Source organism: Engystomops pustulosus, chromosome 10, assembly GCF_040894005.1.
Source record: "Engystomops pustulosus chromosome 10, aEngPut4.maternal, whole genome shotgun sequence".
NCBI classification, from domain to species: domain Eukaryota; kingdom Metazoa; phylum Chordata; class Amphibia; order Anura; family Leptodactylidae; genus Engystomops; species Engystomops pustulosus.
Window position 1 is genome coordinate 84043337 of NC_092420.1, and position 16639 is coordinate 84059975.

General features: G+C 42.0%; 1 protein-coding gene across 1 annotated transcript; it reads left to right on the forward strand.

The window, feature by feature from the left end:
- The first annotated feature begins 1635 nt into the window (after positions 1 to 1635).
- SPATA1 (spermatogenesis associated 1) lies at positions 1636 to 15816 on the forward strand. The gene is made up of 12 exons (XM_072127481.1): positions 1636 to 2218; positions 3846 to 3952; positions 4886 to 5003; positions 6041 to 6094; positions 7992 to 8304; positions 9630 to 9774; positions 9886 to 9942; positions 11187 to 11287; positions 12112 to 12237; positions 12675 to 12853; positions 14110 to 14208; positions 15504 to 15816. The coding sequence occupies exons 1-12, from the start codon at positions 2162 to 2164 to the stop codon at positions 15606 to 15608; spliced, it is 1461 nt and encodes a 486-aa protein (XP_071983582.1). The 5' UTR covers positions 1636 to 2161; the 3' UTR covers positions 15609 to 15816.
- Positions 15817 to 16639: the final 823 nt, after the last annotated feature.

Here is a 16639-nt window from a genome sequence, read left to right on the forward strand (position 1 = left end):
TAATTTTTATATTTTGATCGATCAAGCATTTTGGTTTTTTTTGCTACCTAACATGTTTATGATTTTATTTGTTTATTTTTAATTTCAGTTCTAGGGAAATAGGGTATGGTATTGTAATATATATTTAGAACTTCTGGGATAATTTAATCCTAGGGGGTCTAAATGGATCCTAAGATATACTACAAAACAGTGGCGTAACTAGAAGCTGATGGGCTCCAGTGCTGTGCCAGGCCTCTGACTGTACTCTATGGTTTATAGTAATAGTCTTCTCATCTGGGAAAGTGACACCATAAGGGCCCCTTAAACCTCTTGGGCCCAGGTGCGACCGCAACTTCTCTGCCCCGCCTCAAGTTACTCCCCTGCTACAAAACTACTGTGAAATACACATTGATGCACAGATCATGAGACTATAATACAGAAAAAAACTCTAAAAATATAGAGCAGAACCTATTCCCGCCAGTCTTTGTGGTGCAGTCTTTTAATATGGTCATCGGCGGTGTGAGCGGTGTCACTCACTGATGACAGATGGGCTGCAAGCAAATGATCAAGTTCCCTCAATGCTTTGGACTGTTGCCCAACAATTTGTAATGTTCACCTGTTATGGCTCCCAAGTTCTAACTGAACCCCCCCCCCCCCCATTATTGATCACAACTTCTCAAACTTCCATCAACAGCTCTCTCACTCACTCAAAATGAGCTACCCACTTTACCACTGAATTCATCTGTAGCTTAGGACACAGACAGAGTTAGTATTGAGATGGTCCTAAAAATTGTAGACTAAGGCTGCATTCACACTACCGCAAGGGGGACGTATATACGGCCGATATATGTCCCCCATAGACGGCAATGGGCGCACGGCGCCCTACGGGAGCGGTACGGTGCAGCACACGTGCGGCACCGTACTGCTCCGTGCCCCGTGAAAAAATAGGACATGTCCTACTTTTTCAGGGCATACGGCGCCGTGCGCCATATATCCCTATGGAGAGGGGCGGGGGTGAGCAGAGCTACGGTACGGCGGGCACCGGTCGTGTGAATCCAGCCTAAGGCTACAGTCACACGTTCCGCAAGTCTTGCGATTGTAATATAACGCTAGCGCACGGGGGAGGCAGATCCCGTGACCGCAGCCTATGGATACATGCACATGTATACTAGCCGTTGTTTTAGCAGCTACCACATTGTCCGATGTGTTTCAATGGGCTTATATACTGTGGCCCTATGCATGAGCCATTTGCTCATGTCTGGGAGTTTATTTCTGCTGTCCATCAGTGTGTTTGAGGACCTCACACTCCAAAGACACACAAGCCTACATCTGCAAAGAGTTTGTATGTTGTCTCCATGTTTGCGTGGGTTTCGCCCAGGTCCTCCGGTTTCCTCCCACATTCCAAAACATATTGATTGGTGGATTAGATTGTGAGCCCCGTTGGGGACAGGGACTGATTTGGCAAGCTCTGTGAAATCTGTGTACGTTATATAAAGAATTATTATTATTTGCCACCCGTTACTGCCGCGGGGCACCATATTAGTCTATGGGGACGTATATATCTGGCCGCATGTTTTATACATCCCCCCAACCGCTGTGTGAAAGCAGCTCTAGTCTTCCTCCCAACAAGGAAAAGTTGCAGTCACCTCATCTTTAATACTTTGTACTATGACATTACAGCTATTCAGATGAATGGCAGATTACATAATGCTGATATAGAATTGCTCCATGTTCTAGAACTTCATTATCTTCTATCACTTTAATCGACGTTCTAGAAAATTGTTCCAATCTTTTGACTTGTTGCCCTGAATAGTAAATCCAATCCATTGCTTGGCTCTGGATCAGCAGTATCAGCCTATAACCAAACCCCTAATTAACAAATTGCAGCCTTGCAATAAGTGGAGTAAGTAGTCTCCTGACTACAGAGGCGTTCCACACACTTGTAGGACAGGCACAACAAAACAAAGCTTATCTTGGCTTGTGATGCAGTATGCGGACATTACAGAGAGGTCCTGTGTATTTAGGGTGTGCCCATACACAACTACACACCGGCTCGCTGAGGCTGTTACCTGGGCACAACACTCAGCAATGACTATTGTGATTGGAATGGCTCTTAGCTGACCCAGGATTAGATACATTGGTTATTCAGGATGCAAAAGTTGACTTACGGTTTGGACTCATCATGGACAGCGATAAAGTTCAAACTCCAATGACTGAAACGAGGCCATCGACAGCGGGGGTGAGAGATTTTCCATATCTATCCGTATTGTATGTAGTTCTCTGGTGGGGGCATAATTCATGTATCAAAGGATATGGTTACGGTTTGAGAACATTGGGTCCCACTTATACGTCAACTGGGAAATTGAAATATCAATGAATGCTTCCAGTTCTTACGACCATGAGTCCAATTATCCATGTAGCAGCTGCTATGGTGCTCAACAACCAAAGTGATGTTTGTGTCTACGGATGATGGAAAAGTCATTAAAGTGGATAAAAAGTCAAGTTTTAAGTTTTACTATACACATAATGACCTCTGCTATGGACTTCACTGTAGCATTACATTTCTTAACTGTCGATTTTGTTTTAATATGTTGTACATATGTCTGCCTATTTTATATTATTGTAGAATAGAGTGCATTATCTCTATTCGTTAAATACTATTTTGACTATGACATAACTGAGTACATTTATCCTGTACCATGATATTACTGTGTGTATTATCCCCCTTCTGTGTGACATGGCTGTGTGTATTATCCCCCTTCTGTGTGACATTGCTGTATGTATTCAAGAGTCATTCAAACAGGTGGGTTGGGACACTCCAGGCAAAGCAAGTATTTTCCATTTGCTACATTATGGCTTTTCATATAACAGTTTATTTTCTGTTCTTTTTCGTGCTGCCCCTGAATCTGCCTCTACTCAGGGTCGGCTCCAGGTTCAGGAGGCCTCTGGGTGACAGAGCCTCAGGGGGCCCCTTTTCAGTGAACTCACATGGCAGCATTAAAAATTCAGAAACTAAAACAGTCTCCTGTTCCCTAAAATATTCCCTAGTTTATCATCCCAAACAGCCCCCCCCCCATGAACATTTTATATACAGCCCATCATGGTTATTTTATATAAGCCCCTCTCACCCCCTATGGATTCATTAGAAGCAGCCCCGCTCACCCCCATGGATTCCTTATGTGGGCCCCGCAGCAGCCCTGGGCCCCAGCACATTCTCAGGTATGCCCAGTGTTGGCACCGGCCCTGTCTATAGTGACACACTTTTTATACTTCAGTCTATGGAAATCTGTGTGTCACTCATTACTGGCTACAGAAGTTTAATTGGCGGGGGAACTACTATCACATTTACTAATAGTATTTAGACAGGTTCAGAGTTAGTGACATTGAGGGTTTCCGTTTTAGGAGGTGAATGGAAAAGTGTGAACTGAGCCTTAAAATAAGTAGCACACAGTTCAGCCTCCCTGACTAAATGATCATGGCATCTCAATCTTCTGCTTTTAAACAGAAAGGTATTTGCAGTATTTAGGGTACGTCCTTACAGATAATCAGGCAGTGCCCAGGGTTCCTTGTTCTTAGCAATCAAACTTTCTTACCCAGGTTCTGGTGATCTAGACATCAATGGGAAACAATAAGAACTTTAATCATTGACTAGACAGTTATATGCCCTACCAGCTGATGTCTGGTATATGCAGGGTCCTTGGATACAAATGTTTCTTTATAGGTAGATGTTAGGCTTTGTATATTAGGCCAAAAATTTGTTAAACTAGAAAATGTCCATTCTGAAACGGAATCTTTGTAATGATGGAGTTCTATACACCTAGATGATTCATTGCATATATGTAATGTAGGACTGTCTGTACTTCCAGCTGATAGAACTACATGTCTATCTTGTGCCAGAAGATCTGTGGAATCCCGGATTAAATAAAGTTTCTATTGATGTGATCTCAAGATTTATTTCACTTGGATTCATCAGGTAAGACAATGTGGGTCTCATCCAAAGATGAGTAGACCACAGCAGACTAGACACAGGGGCTCAGAGCAGATTTAAAGGACATTACTGGTGGTAGAGGGTCATAAATAGTCTGCTTGTTATGTCTAGGGGATGGGGTGACTGTGTTTTACTTGGATTTCGGCATCTTTATGTCCAAAATAACACTTTGTAAAACAGCCGGAGGCGCTCAGGGTGACGGCGCCCGATCGCCTCTCGCATTCCCCGAACATAAATTTTTTTTGCGCTCCACCCTGTTGCACGCCTCCTCCTGCCACTACCCGGGAAACTAGGATCCAGCCGTGACATCAGAGCCGGGATGTGGAGAGAACTGGTCGTGTACTCTCTCTCTCCCAGCGGAGGGCGTGAATAAATTAAGGTCCATGGAAGCCGAGAGGCGCTCGGGCGCCATCAGCCTGAGCACCGCCGGCACTTTTACAAAGTTATTATTTCAGACATGAAGATGCTAAAATACTAGTAAAACACAGCCCCCCCCCCCCCCAATCCCTAGACATAACAAGAAGCCTATTTAGGACACTTTAGATGACCTAGATGACCTTTAACTCTGTTCCCTCACCTCCTGTCTCCAGCCACCCTCCCATATAGATTGTTTCCTGATCTCTGTAGTTTTTGTATTTGCATTTATTCTTGTCTTAATGTAATCTATGTAAATCCCTTACGGATTGCCATGGAATTATCGGTACTCTATAAATAAATAATGATAATGATTTAGCCAATCATGTCCTATTTGAATTTGTTACAATGTATCAAAAATTACTACAATATAATTGCTCTTACAGCAAAGAATCCTTAACTATATCAATAGGGAATTGCTCTTACTAACATGCTTACATGCCGAAGGGTTGTGTCTTTATAGCTGGAGTACTCTCCATATAATGGCTATATCTTTTTTTTTAGGGTGCCAACTGATATGAAGCTGCGGGCACTGAGAGACAGCCTTGTGGAATTCCTGGGAGAATATGCTATCACAGACAAGTTTGTGTTCTTGAAATCTGTTGGGAGCAGTCTCGCTGTGGTAATTTACTATTTACCTTAAATTTATCCACATTAAACCTCATTTGCCAAGTGGATGACCAAACATTCAGTTTGTCCAAGTCACCCTGCAGCCTATGAACATCCTCCATAGACTGTGATATATATATATATATATATATATATATATATATATATATATATATATATATATATACAAAAATAAGTGATAATATAAGTGATAATTTATTTATTGTCACTTTAGTATAATAATATGTATTTTAATTGTGCAGATTTTTTCATAGTAGAACTAAAATATCATATTGTCTTTGCATTGTGGTAGTTATTCACCTGGAGTACATCAGTCTATCTATTACAACTTTGCTATAGCTGATGAATCAACATATGACAAGGATAGTTAATTTAACTTATTATTGAACTATTTAACTATCTGTTATTATTATTACTGATTATTTAACTATTTACATGACCTTATATTCCACATTAGCAGCCACAATCCTAGAATCCACTATATCAGTGATGGCAAACCTTTTAGAGACCGAGCGCCCAAACTACAACAAAGCCCCGCTTATTTATCGCAAAGTGCCAACACAGAAATGTAATTAGTGATTTATACTCCCTTCTCTGTCAGACAGCCCAGGACTGCAGGAAGATACCAGGAGTCATCTCTGGTGATGGCCTGAGTGCCCACAGAAAGGGCTCTGAGTGCCACCTCTGGCACCAGTGCCATAGGTTAGCCATCACTGCACTATATCAATCCTCAATCCTGGCAACATTATTTCATTGTTTTGATGCTAAATATTTGCACAGTTTCCCAGAGATGAGGTGTCAGACGTGTTACAAAACTCCTCTTTATACTGTTGACTTGGAGTTCACTATCCACGTCTATGCAGTACGTCAGGAGGATATTGGCTTCACTATACACATTGATTATTGGAGTCTGACTAAGATTCTTAGACCTGTGTAAAGATTGTTACATTGTTACAACTTTATATACAGCACTACAGACACATCTACCACAAATAAAATGTATTTTTTATGTATGTGTTTCACATACAGGTCAAATCAAGGCAAGAATATGACCTGAAGATGAAAGCATTTGCTCCACCTTATGTAAGTAGGACTGGTCCCTCTATTAACAATATTGCGCTGTCACTTTCCCTTTAAGGCATTTCAATGTTGTATGTTCCATACCTGCTTTTGGCTACCAAAAAACTGCATCTGAAAAATAGAAGTGTGAACGCACCCTGAGTGCTCTACCCAATGCTAAAGGCTTACCCCAGAACTGTCTCATTAGGAGCCTCCAAATCTGTTACTTGTGATGGAACAAAATAGTGCAATAAGGAGAATGATGGACAATATAGATCCCGATGGATCCCATTATAAATCCAGGCGTCAATATGGAGCCATTGGTGTCCTTTGTGTGATGGATTCATTATAGCAATATGATATGATGTGAACTTCTTAAATGCACTATGAATTTTATATAAATACAATATGGTACTAAACAACTGGTATGCACTGCAAAAAAAGTAAAAAAAATTTTTAGTAGGGCTGAAATTGAGTATTACTGTATATGAATATAATGAGGCTTATTTACTAAGGGTCCGTGGATCGCATTTCCGTAGGACTGTTCATGGTATTCAGGATTTGCGCCGCCGGGACAGGTATTTAGAAGGGGATTGTGTCACATGCAATCGGATTGTGGTGCAGCTGCCCTGACTTTCATGTGACACAAATCAGGGGGCGGGCCCTCGGACGATCCGTCTGATTCGGACTGAGAGCAGAATTTAAGATTAAAAGTGTGTTGCAACCAATGCACTTACATGCAGCGGGAAGAAAAAGGTGAACTCCTTCAGACCTGAGCGGGGAAGCAACAGATGCAGGATATCAGGAACACGATGTTAGTGAATAGCGGGTCAGTGCATTGTTGTCGGACAATGCACTTTGGGGAACTCCTCTGGACGGGTAAGTAAATGTGCCCCAATATGTTAAAAATAAAGGAACAGTCAGGTGCATAACTGAGGCAGGGCCCCATAGCAGGCTTCTGAATGGGGCCCCTCTTCCCAAATATACATATTTATATACACACACAAATGCAAGTTACAATGACATATTTATGCACTTATGAGAGAAAATATAGAGAATATACACTAACATAGAATGCCATATACAGACGTATAGCATATATACACACATACAGCATAATATAGTATATATACACACCATACACTGTATACACATACAGCATATATACATCACATATATGTTATTTACACAATTTGCTGTACAATGTGATGGGGCCCCTAAAATTGTGGGCCCTATAGCAGCTGCTATGGCTGTTACCGCTGTAGTTACGCCCCTAGGAATGGTGCAGATTTAACCTCTAGTTCGCTGTTGCTTACAAAAGTAATGACCTTGTGAAGGAGTATTCTAATTTATAATCTGTTTCCAGTATTACAGCTCACCTCCATCAGAGAGCTGTTCCATTCACTATAGTTGCTAAACAAGTGGTGAGATATGCCAAAAAATTCCCGAGATTTAAACACTCATTTAAGTGATTTAACATGACACTAATATCATAGTATCATAGTTTATAAGGTTGAAAAAAGACACATGTCCTTTAAGTTCAACCAAGGAAGGGAAGGGATTGGATGAGGAAGGGATTTAGGGGAAACAATTCTATATAACATAACCATCAATGTTATTTAGGTGTAAAAAGGCATCTAGACCCTTCTTGAAGCTCTCTGCTGTCCCTGCTGTGACCAGCACCTGAGCTCAGCTATTCCACAGATTGACAGTTCTCATAGTAAAAAAGCCTTGTCGCCTCTGGTGATTTAACCTTGTCTTCTCCAGACAGAGACAGTGCCCTCAACTTACCACCATATTTTTTGAATGGACCATTCATATATTTATATAAATTTATCATGTCCCCTCGTAGTCGTCTCTTTTCCAGACTAAATAAATCTAGTTTTATAAATGATATAAAAACGATGTTTATGCCTTGCAGGCACGCGAACCAGAATTATATCTCCTACCTGGGATCAATAATGAAGGAAGTATATACTCCACTATCACTAGCTCCACTATCACGACAGATGAGGCCTCTGAGCCGTCTGAAGTGCGAGGGGATACAGTCCCTGAGACAACAATCCAACCCATCACTGTGGACATTGCTACCAATGCAACTGTGTCTCAACCAGTTCAGGATGAAGGTAGAAGCTTCATATGGAATAAGAAAAGACAGAACATTGTGCCAGTTACAAGCCATATTCAGGATCAAGACCAGATGAGACACAGCAGTATATTTCCTCCGGTGAACGGTATTGTATCTATATCCTACGCTTCTCATTTCTTGTGAAACTGCATCTTTACTCTCTCTGCCTGCAGAGTAAGGCTACATGCACACGATGTATGCACGCCGTACCATAGTACGTCGGGCATACATGGGTGCTGCTGAGAGGAGCAGGGGATGAGCGCAGCTCACCCTTGCCCCTCTCCATTGGACTATAAAGCGCACGGCGCGGTATCACGTAGGAAGATAGGACATATCCTATCTTTCTATGGGCTATGGAGCGGTACGGTGCCACACGTGTGCTGCACTGTATTGCTCCCATACAGGGCCGTGAGCACATACAAGTGTATGGGGGACGTATATCGCCCGTATATATGTCCCCCATACATGTGTTTGAATGCAGCCTAAGTGGTCAACTCCTAGTGTACTCCTAAATGTCCTAACCTGGACATATTGCTGGATTGGAGGCCAAACAGACAATTATAGCTTTGGCTAGTTGCTATGGGTGTCAATTTGTTAAATTGTCTCTTTGGCCAACAATCCGGCAATATGTCCAGGTCGGTCGAGGCGCACCTGAACCCACACAGAAACTTGGGGTCGGCTCATCTCCAATCCTATTTCATTGCTCAGCACTGTGCAATGTTGGTTTGGGGTTCCTTGGACCCACCAGATAAATTCATTCTAAGGGCCCACCCTTCATTAACCCCTAGGTTTAAGAGCCTAGTACCCTCCAAACTGGGTAGTCATCAGCTGGACCTCTAGGGCCCATTACTGTCAGACCACTGAAGGATGCCCAGGTTCATTCCTTGTAGCATGAGACAATTATACACCTGCTTCTTCCTCCTTCCAATTCCTAGAAGAATTGTAATTGCACATCATCCACAATGGTGGTCCCAGGACCAAAGAACTCCAAAATGTGATATTCAGCATTCCAATGAATAAAATGCTTGTGTGCATTCAGTTCGTGGTTACTATCCTATTTACTATGTACTAATGAACAGTGGTGTAACTAGAAGCTGATGGGCCCCAGTGCAAAGTCTGTGCCATGCCCTTGACTACAATGTATGGTTTATAGTAATAGTCTTCTCATATAGGTAAGTGACACCTTATGGGCCCCCTAAACCTCTTGGGCCCAGGTGCGATCGCAACCTCTGCACCCCCTATGGTTACGCCCCTGCTAATGAATAATATATATAAATTGTGTATGTAAAGAAAATAGATGTCGTCCTCCCCGAATGCTAATAATATATATATTAGATTTATTACTTGTAGATTCTAAAAGGATTTTTCATGTTGTTGCTGTTGCAAAGGCTGAAATGATTTAGGAACATTTGTTTTATTTTTTTTCTCTAGGAAACCTCTCCGATGTCCCCAGTAGAAAGTCACAAGTCATCAGTCCTGAGGACGGCAAAAAAATCTCAGGGAGAAACCCAACTGGTGATTCTGGGATTGCAGACTCTCTCCATGGTGTAGAAGCTGCACCTTCTCCACGCAAACGGTATAAAGGAAAATGTCATGAATGTTAATATTCAGATAGAACTACCAATCATTCACCGCTGGTCACTATCCTCTCATTGATATTATGTTTGTGTAATTTGTTGAATTCCAGAAAAGAAAAACCTGTTAGAGAAACTCCTACAAACAGAGAGTCTAGGGGTCAGATCAGGTATTTTATAGAGTATTCTGCTTTCAAGAAATGTCATTCATATTATACTCAAAATGTTCACAGTTTTCTTGTATAACTCGGTGCATGTTCCTCACTGCTCTCAAGTAAGATCTGTGCTTGCTGTCATTTATAAAAAACCACCATGTCAGCGAAAATATTTCTCCCTGGTCCATGTGTTGCAGAGCTTGTTACAGCTGAGAACATCACAGGGCTGTGATCTACACATGACCAGGACACAGTTTTATGCCATTCACAATATTATGCCGATCCTCACCAGTGTGTTTCATGGACAATTTGCATTGGTTCCTTATAATATCATGTATGTCCATATACACAAAGGCACTGGGAGGAGTGCAGATTCACTTTCAAATGAAAATGTGAACAGAATATCACCCCCACAGATCAGCAAGTTAGGCCCTATCCTGTGGATCGGGCCTAATTTGATTAGTCGGAAATCCTCTTTAAACTGGCAAAGAAGAAGCAAAATAGCAGTGGTTACAAACTCAACTGAAATGTGTCTAATGATTTAGCTTTTCTAAACTGATATATACAGTAGTTGTATAACCTTTTGTTTCTGATAACATGGTATGGAGTCATCTGCTACTGCCAAAAGATATCCCAGACCATTCTTACTGGACAACACTCCACAGTTCTTCTGCGTTCTTCGATTTGCCATCAAAACCAGCTTTGTTGATGTCACTCCATAGATTCTCAATTGGGTTGAGGTCTGGGAATCGGGCTGGTCACTTTATAATATCAGTCTTGTTGGTCTATTACCAGGATGCCCATCTGCTGGTGTGCGGAACACCATTTCCAAGGGAATTTCTTCTTCAGCCTAACTATTATGCTTGCACCTCCAGCAGGACAGGAATCACAAACCGTATCTGCATAAAATAGATCGATCAGGGATCAGGTGTTTTAGTTAAACCAGCCATCCAGGTTTTTCCATTTAGATGAATGAAGACATGCTTTTGTTCTCTGCATAGCCAAGTGAAATGGCATTGTGCTGCTAAACCAACGATTGGGCCCCAGAACCCCATGAATAGTTGGGGCGCCAGAGGTCAGACTCTTAGCACTTGCCATGTTGGGGCATATCCTAGTTTTATAGCATGGGGTTACCCCTTCCATTCTCACAATTTTGTTCTGTGGTTTGTATCTCTTACATAATACACATCTATCTTATCTCGCTCTGTCCATGTTCCACATCTGATCATGTTTTTACAGTTTGGTGATGCTTCTTTTAGAGATGTAACTAAGCCGAATCACTACCAGCCTCCACCACCTCCTCCATTGCTACCAGATCTCCCAACTATTATATCCCCAAGACCCCACATTGCCTTACATGGTAAGTTCTGATGATGGAGAGGAATTGAACAACCATGTCAGCAAATACTTCTTTTTTTGGAACAAAGATACCCAGTAACAACATATCGATACCATGTATACAGGGGTTCTACAGGCTAAACATATTGATAATCTATCAGCCAGCACCTTCACAAATCATCTGTTCTCAGAAGATAAAACATAGAGAATGGACCAGGAAGTGAACAGCACTGTTCTTAGTGTAGTGGCTGATCTGAGTCACTGCAGGTTAGCTGCCATTTAGATGCATAGGAGCCGCTCTAATGTACCTGGTCTGACCACTGCACCGAGAATGGAGTTGCCAGCAGCTTCCTGAGCAGATTTGTGGGGGTACTAGGTGTTGGACCTGCACCGATATAATATTGAGGATTTATTCCATGGACATCATGTCAGTATTTTAACCCATTAGTCTTGTGAGATAGCAATAGTTTAAGAGAAAAAAATTTATTATTACATCCACCAATGCACTGCCTGTGTGTTGGACAAACAGAGTTTGACACAAAGAAGCAACCACTGGGTGTCCTAAATGAAATCAATAAAGTAAAGTAGTTGGATTTTCTCAGTTTATACAGAACTTAGAGTTAAATCTCCCAACAATAAACTGCTCCTATTAGTCTTATGTCTGCGAGAAGCAACAGAATTTTAATTAGACGATAGGACAGAATTTTGGAACCCAAGTAGACTTTTACTTTAAATGCCAAATAAGCCCTAAAATATCCAATTTTACACCTTCAAAACAACAGGACAGATTTATCATTATTGGAGAGTCAATGAATAAGACTTTTGTTTCCCACCTTTTTTTTATAGATGAAACAATTCTGGAACAGTTAAATATTGTAAAAGAGGAGCGGATCCAGCTGGAGAAATCCCGGGAGGAGCTAATAAAGCGGATAAAATTTTTGCTAGAACAGCACAAGCTCAGAAGGCAGCAAGGTACCAAACCATATCTTACACGCTAAGGGCTCATGCATGTAGCATGTGGAAACAGGACCAAACACATTGTACAGAACGGGAGTCCTTGCATTATAAAGTATTATGATGCAAGGACTTCCGGTCTGCCGATGAATTCAGTAACGGCACAGTATTACAGTGTTACGGCTCCAGCACTGCAGACAGGATGTCCTTGCATCATATTTCTGTGAAATGCTAGAACTCCTGTTCTGTATATTCTGTGCAGACCATGGGGTCGGGCCAATGTACACGTCCATTTCCACGGGCTGCACAGGCTCTTGTGTGTGAGCCCTTGGTCAGACTGGACAGGGTCCTTTATATTTGTCCTGCATTTCTTTTATTTCTATGGCAATGGCCACCAGGACAATAGTAACATTGAATGTATTTCTTGGATAACTGATAGTATAATTTTTTTACAGCCAGAGATTCCTGGAAAAAAAAGTATTTTGAAACCAAGAAAGAGACGTCGCTGTTAGAGGAGAGGCTAAACAAGTTAAAAAATGAAATGGACGCATATTACCAGAGGCTACTAAAACAGCTGGCAGCTCGAGACAGCAAAAAACACGCAAAGCACCCGACACTGGCCGCCAACTCAAAGGTATCAGAAATATCAGATAAAGACTAGATTATCAAGGTGCCCCATTATGTGTAGGGCCCAGAAAAACATTGCCCCTAGCAGTGTTGCGGGTATCCTGCTGAAAGCAGAATAAATCTTGGAAACATAGGGGCACATCTACTAAGGGTCCGAACAGCGCATTTTCATCGGGTTTCCCAACTTTTTACCGTTTTGCACTGAATTGCCCCAGGTTTTTGGCGCACGCGATCAGATTGTGGCGCATCGGCGCCGGCTTGCATGCGACACAAATTGGGAGGCGGGCCGTCGGAAAAAAGGAGAATACCCCGGGAAAAAGAAGGTGAACGCCGGCAGACCTCGGTGGGGGAAGCGACGGATGCAGGAATTCAGGTGCACGAGCTATGTGAATCGCGGAAGATCTGAATCCTCGTCGGAGAACGCACAGTGGTGATCGCGATGAACCCGCATCACACTCGCAACGCATGTTGCCGGGAACGCACGACCCGAACACTGCACACCGGGACTGAACTGACCTGCTGAGTTCACTCCCGGTGTGCAGCGTTCGGGCCGTGCGTTCCGTGGAGCGTTTCATCGCATCACACTCGCAAGTGTGGAACAGCCCTAAGTAAATGTGCCCCATAGTGACAGTGTACATGGTTCTTTGCAGATTTAATTGCTGCAGAAACCTGTGACAGTGCAGATATATGTGTATATAGGTTACTGCAATGACTTCATGATTTCATCACTGATCCTGTTCACTCCTTTATTTTCGGAGATAGATTGGCTCTTATTGACTGCCACATCAAACAGAGAAGGAAAGGCGTTCACCGGTGTTCGTCCAATATCTATATTCGGGCCACACCGTTGAAATCATAAGAAATCTGTCAGGTGAATGGTCTCATATGATGGCACTTCCTCAGTTTGCTGTGCTTCATGTACAATGACCTAGACCACAGCTGAAGCTCCCTCTGGCGGACAGTAGCAGTGGGAAACATACAAAATGCATGTTCTTACAAGATATAGGTCATTTATGTCTTATAACAAATAATTAAACAACAGGAGATTAAGATAGGAGTCTGCCATGCCTGCGGTTTCCATTGTGCAAAGTGAATGCCAACCTTTGAATGCTGAAATACATATGTTGAACTCACATTTACATCCAAATGTGATGTATACCATTCTCTAAATGCACATCTTCTGATAATCTGAGTGTACACACATATCTGAATGTTGCAAATGTCGTTACGTTGAAACATTTTTGACTTTTCGTCTCTCTGCAGAATTCTTTAATAATGAAAATAACCACAAAACAGCAGGAATTTGACCAGCTGAAACACAAATTGGACAATGCTAGGATCAAGCTGGTGATTGAAATTAAGGTAATTCATTGCTTAAAGGGGTTGTACCAAGTTAGGGAGTTATCCCCTAGAAACATGATTAGGGATAACAATCTGCTCGGACCCTACTGATCACGCGAATGGGAGTGGATCGGCAGGTCAAGCATACATCCTGTCGCCCCATTCCATACTATGGGAGTGTCCAAAATTGCAGATCATGGAAATAGGTTATATCATAGGTGAGCGCTGTGCTCAGCAATGTCTGACTGTCATGTGCTTGTCCTGCTGCTCCTCCCATTAGTAAGAATGGGACCTGCATTCTAATAATTGGTAGGGGTCCCAGCAGTCAGACCCTCACAGATCAACCTGTTATACCCTATCCTCTGGCTAGGAAAAAAATAACTTGCTAACCCCTCATCAAAACCAAGCATGATCAACCAGGGACACTTACTCATAGATCCAGGCACCGTGACTGCAGTGATTTTCCTACATATATGTTATCCATTGTCTCCTTCCTTCTAAAATCAGCTTTTATAATTGTTCTAATGAACTGGAAGGTCTCCTGGGGGTGTAACCAGATTCCCTCCATGCTGTAGCTTCACATGCTGTTACACTATCTCATTCTCCCCCTCTGCCTGCTGTAATCTCACACAGTGGGAGGGGAGAAGTGCTCCTGCACAGTGTAACAGCCTGTGAAGCTACAGCATGGAGGGGCTCTGATACACCCCTAGGCGACCTTCTGGCTCATTGGTATCTTTGTAATAGTTAATTCTAGAAGGACCGAGGCCACGGATAACAAATATAAGAAGATTACCACAGTTATGGTGCCTGGATCTATGAGTAAGTTGCCTTCTGGTTTATCAAGCTTGATAGAAAATTTCCTTTAAACCCCAAAAATGGGGATTTATCCCTGATGCTGGGTGAGAGCTTGTAATCTGTCTTCAATGTTTCTCTGTCTAGTGCTACAACCATAAGTCATGGCTTCTGTACAATAACGTTGCAGTGATTTTGCAGCATCTTTCACTGTAATAATGTAATTTTCGGTAATGTAGGGTCTGTGTGATGAGGGAAAAAATAGCACATTCTCTGTTTTGATTTGTTGATTAGATATATGGGTCTGTTTCAAACCCGGCTCACCCATTGTAGTCATTGGGTCAGTGCTAAAACAACAGAGGTGATACAGCAGTGTGCAAAACCAGCTGCGGGAAACATGGCCAAGACATTTGTATCTTTAATAACCTGGGAATTCATGACCCCTCCAACAGTTCCATGAGTAGTGATGCTCCTTCATCACGTATGAGGCTCAACGATGTAAGACTTTCTTTTCTTTATTTCAGATGCGAAAACAGGCGTCTTCTGATCTGAACGTTCTGAAAGCTGAACTGGCCCAGAAGAAAGCCCAGGCCGGGTTGTCTCATCCGCCACCACTGTTTGCAGTATAAGGCTCCGTCGATGTAGAGTATTCTTGTACCATCATCAAACAACATTTCATTTCTGATGGGACCATAGAACCAATATTTATTATTTCCCATTGCAATGGGACGTTTCCTTAATATATAGTTGTCTTACAAATATAATTTATAGGAGTCACACAGGACCGGCACTAGCACTGGTCATACCTGGGCAAGTTCTTGGACCCAGGACTGCTGGGGGGGGGGGGGGGTCCACATAAGGCATCCATAGGGGATGAGGGGGGGTTTTATATAAAATAACCATGAGGGGGCTGTTTGTAAAGTAGGGGATATTTTAGGGAACAGAAGACTTGTTTTAGTTTCTGAATTTTTAATGCCACCTCGTTCACTGCAAAGGGGCCTATTGAGGCTCTGTCATCCGGGGGCCTAGTGAAACCTGGAGCCGTCAGATCATAACCTCCCTGTAGAACTGCCACAGTGACCACCAGAATTAGTAATCCGGACACGACTATAACACAGACCCATTACCAGGCACACATTTTATTAGGAAAAACTAAAAAGATCAAAAACATTGATGTATGGATTACATGGTAACATTCTGAAACCATTAACTTTGATTTTAGTTTGATGTAAGGACGATGTAGATACTTTGGATTGTGGTCGAAAATCTGATGCACTGTATACGACACAGAATGTTGAAAAAGTTTGTTCTGATCAAGTCTTCCCCTAAAGATTTTGTATGTATCCGCAATAAATGTCGAGTGGTATCTGTACAAAGTTACAGGACTTTTAAATAAATCAATGAGGGAACACACAATACTGTATACTGTTTATTCCTTGTTACGTTTTATTATGTTTCACATTAGGCAACTTGCTATTAAGTTATTAACTAATTAGAGTCATTCATATTTTTTTTTGTAATTAACACCAAATAAAAAGATGATTAGTCTCTATTCAGAGTTTAAGGGAGAATTATTTTTGAGTTTTTTTTTAAATCTCATCTTAAAAATACATTTTTGTTTTAAAGCTCCTCTATGCTAATAAATTATTCTTTGTGTTTC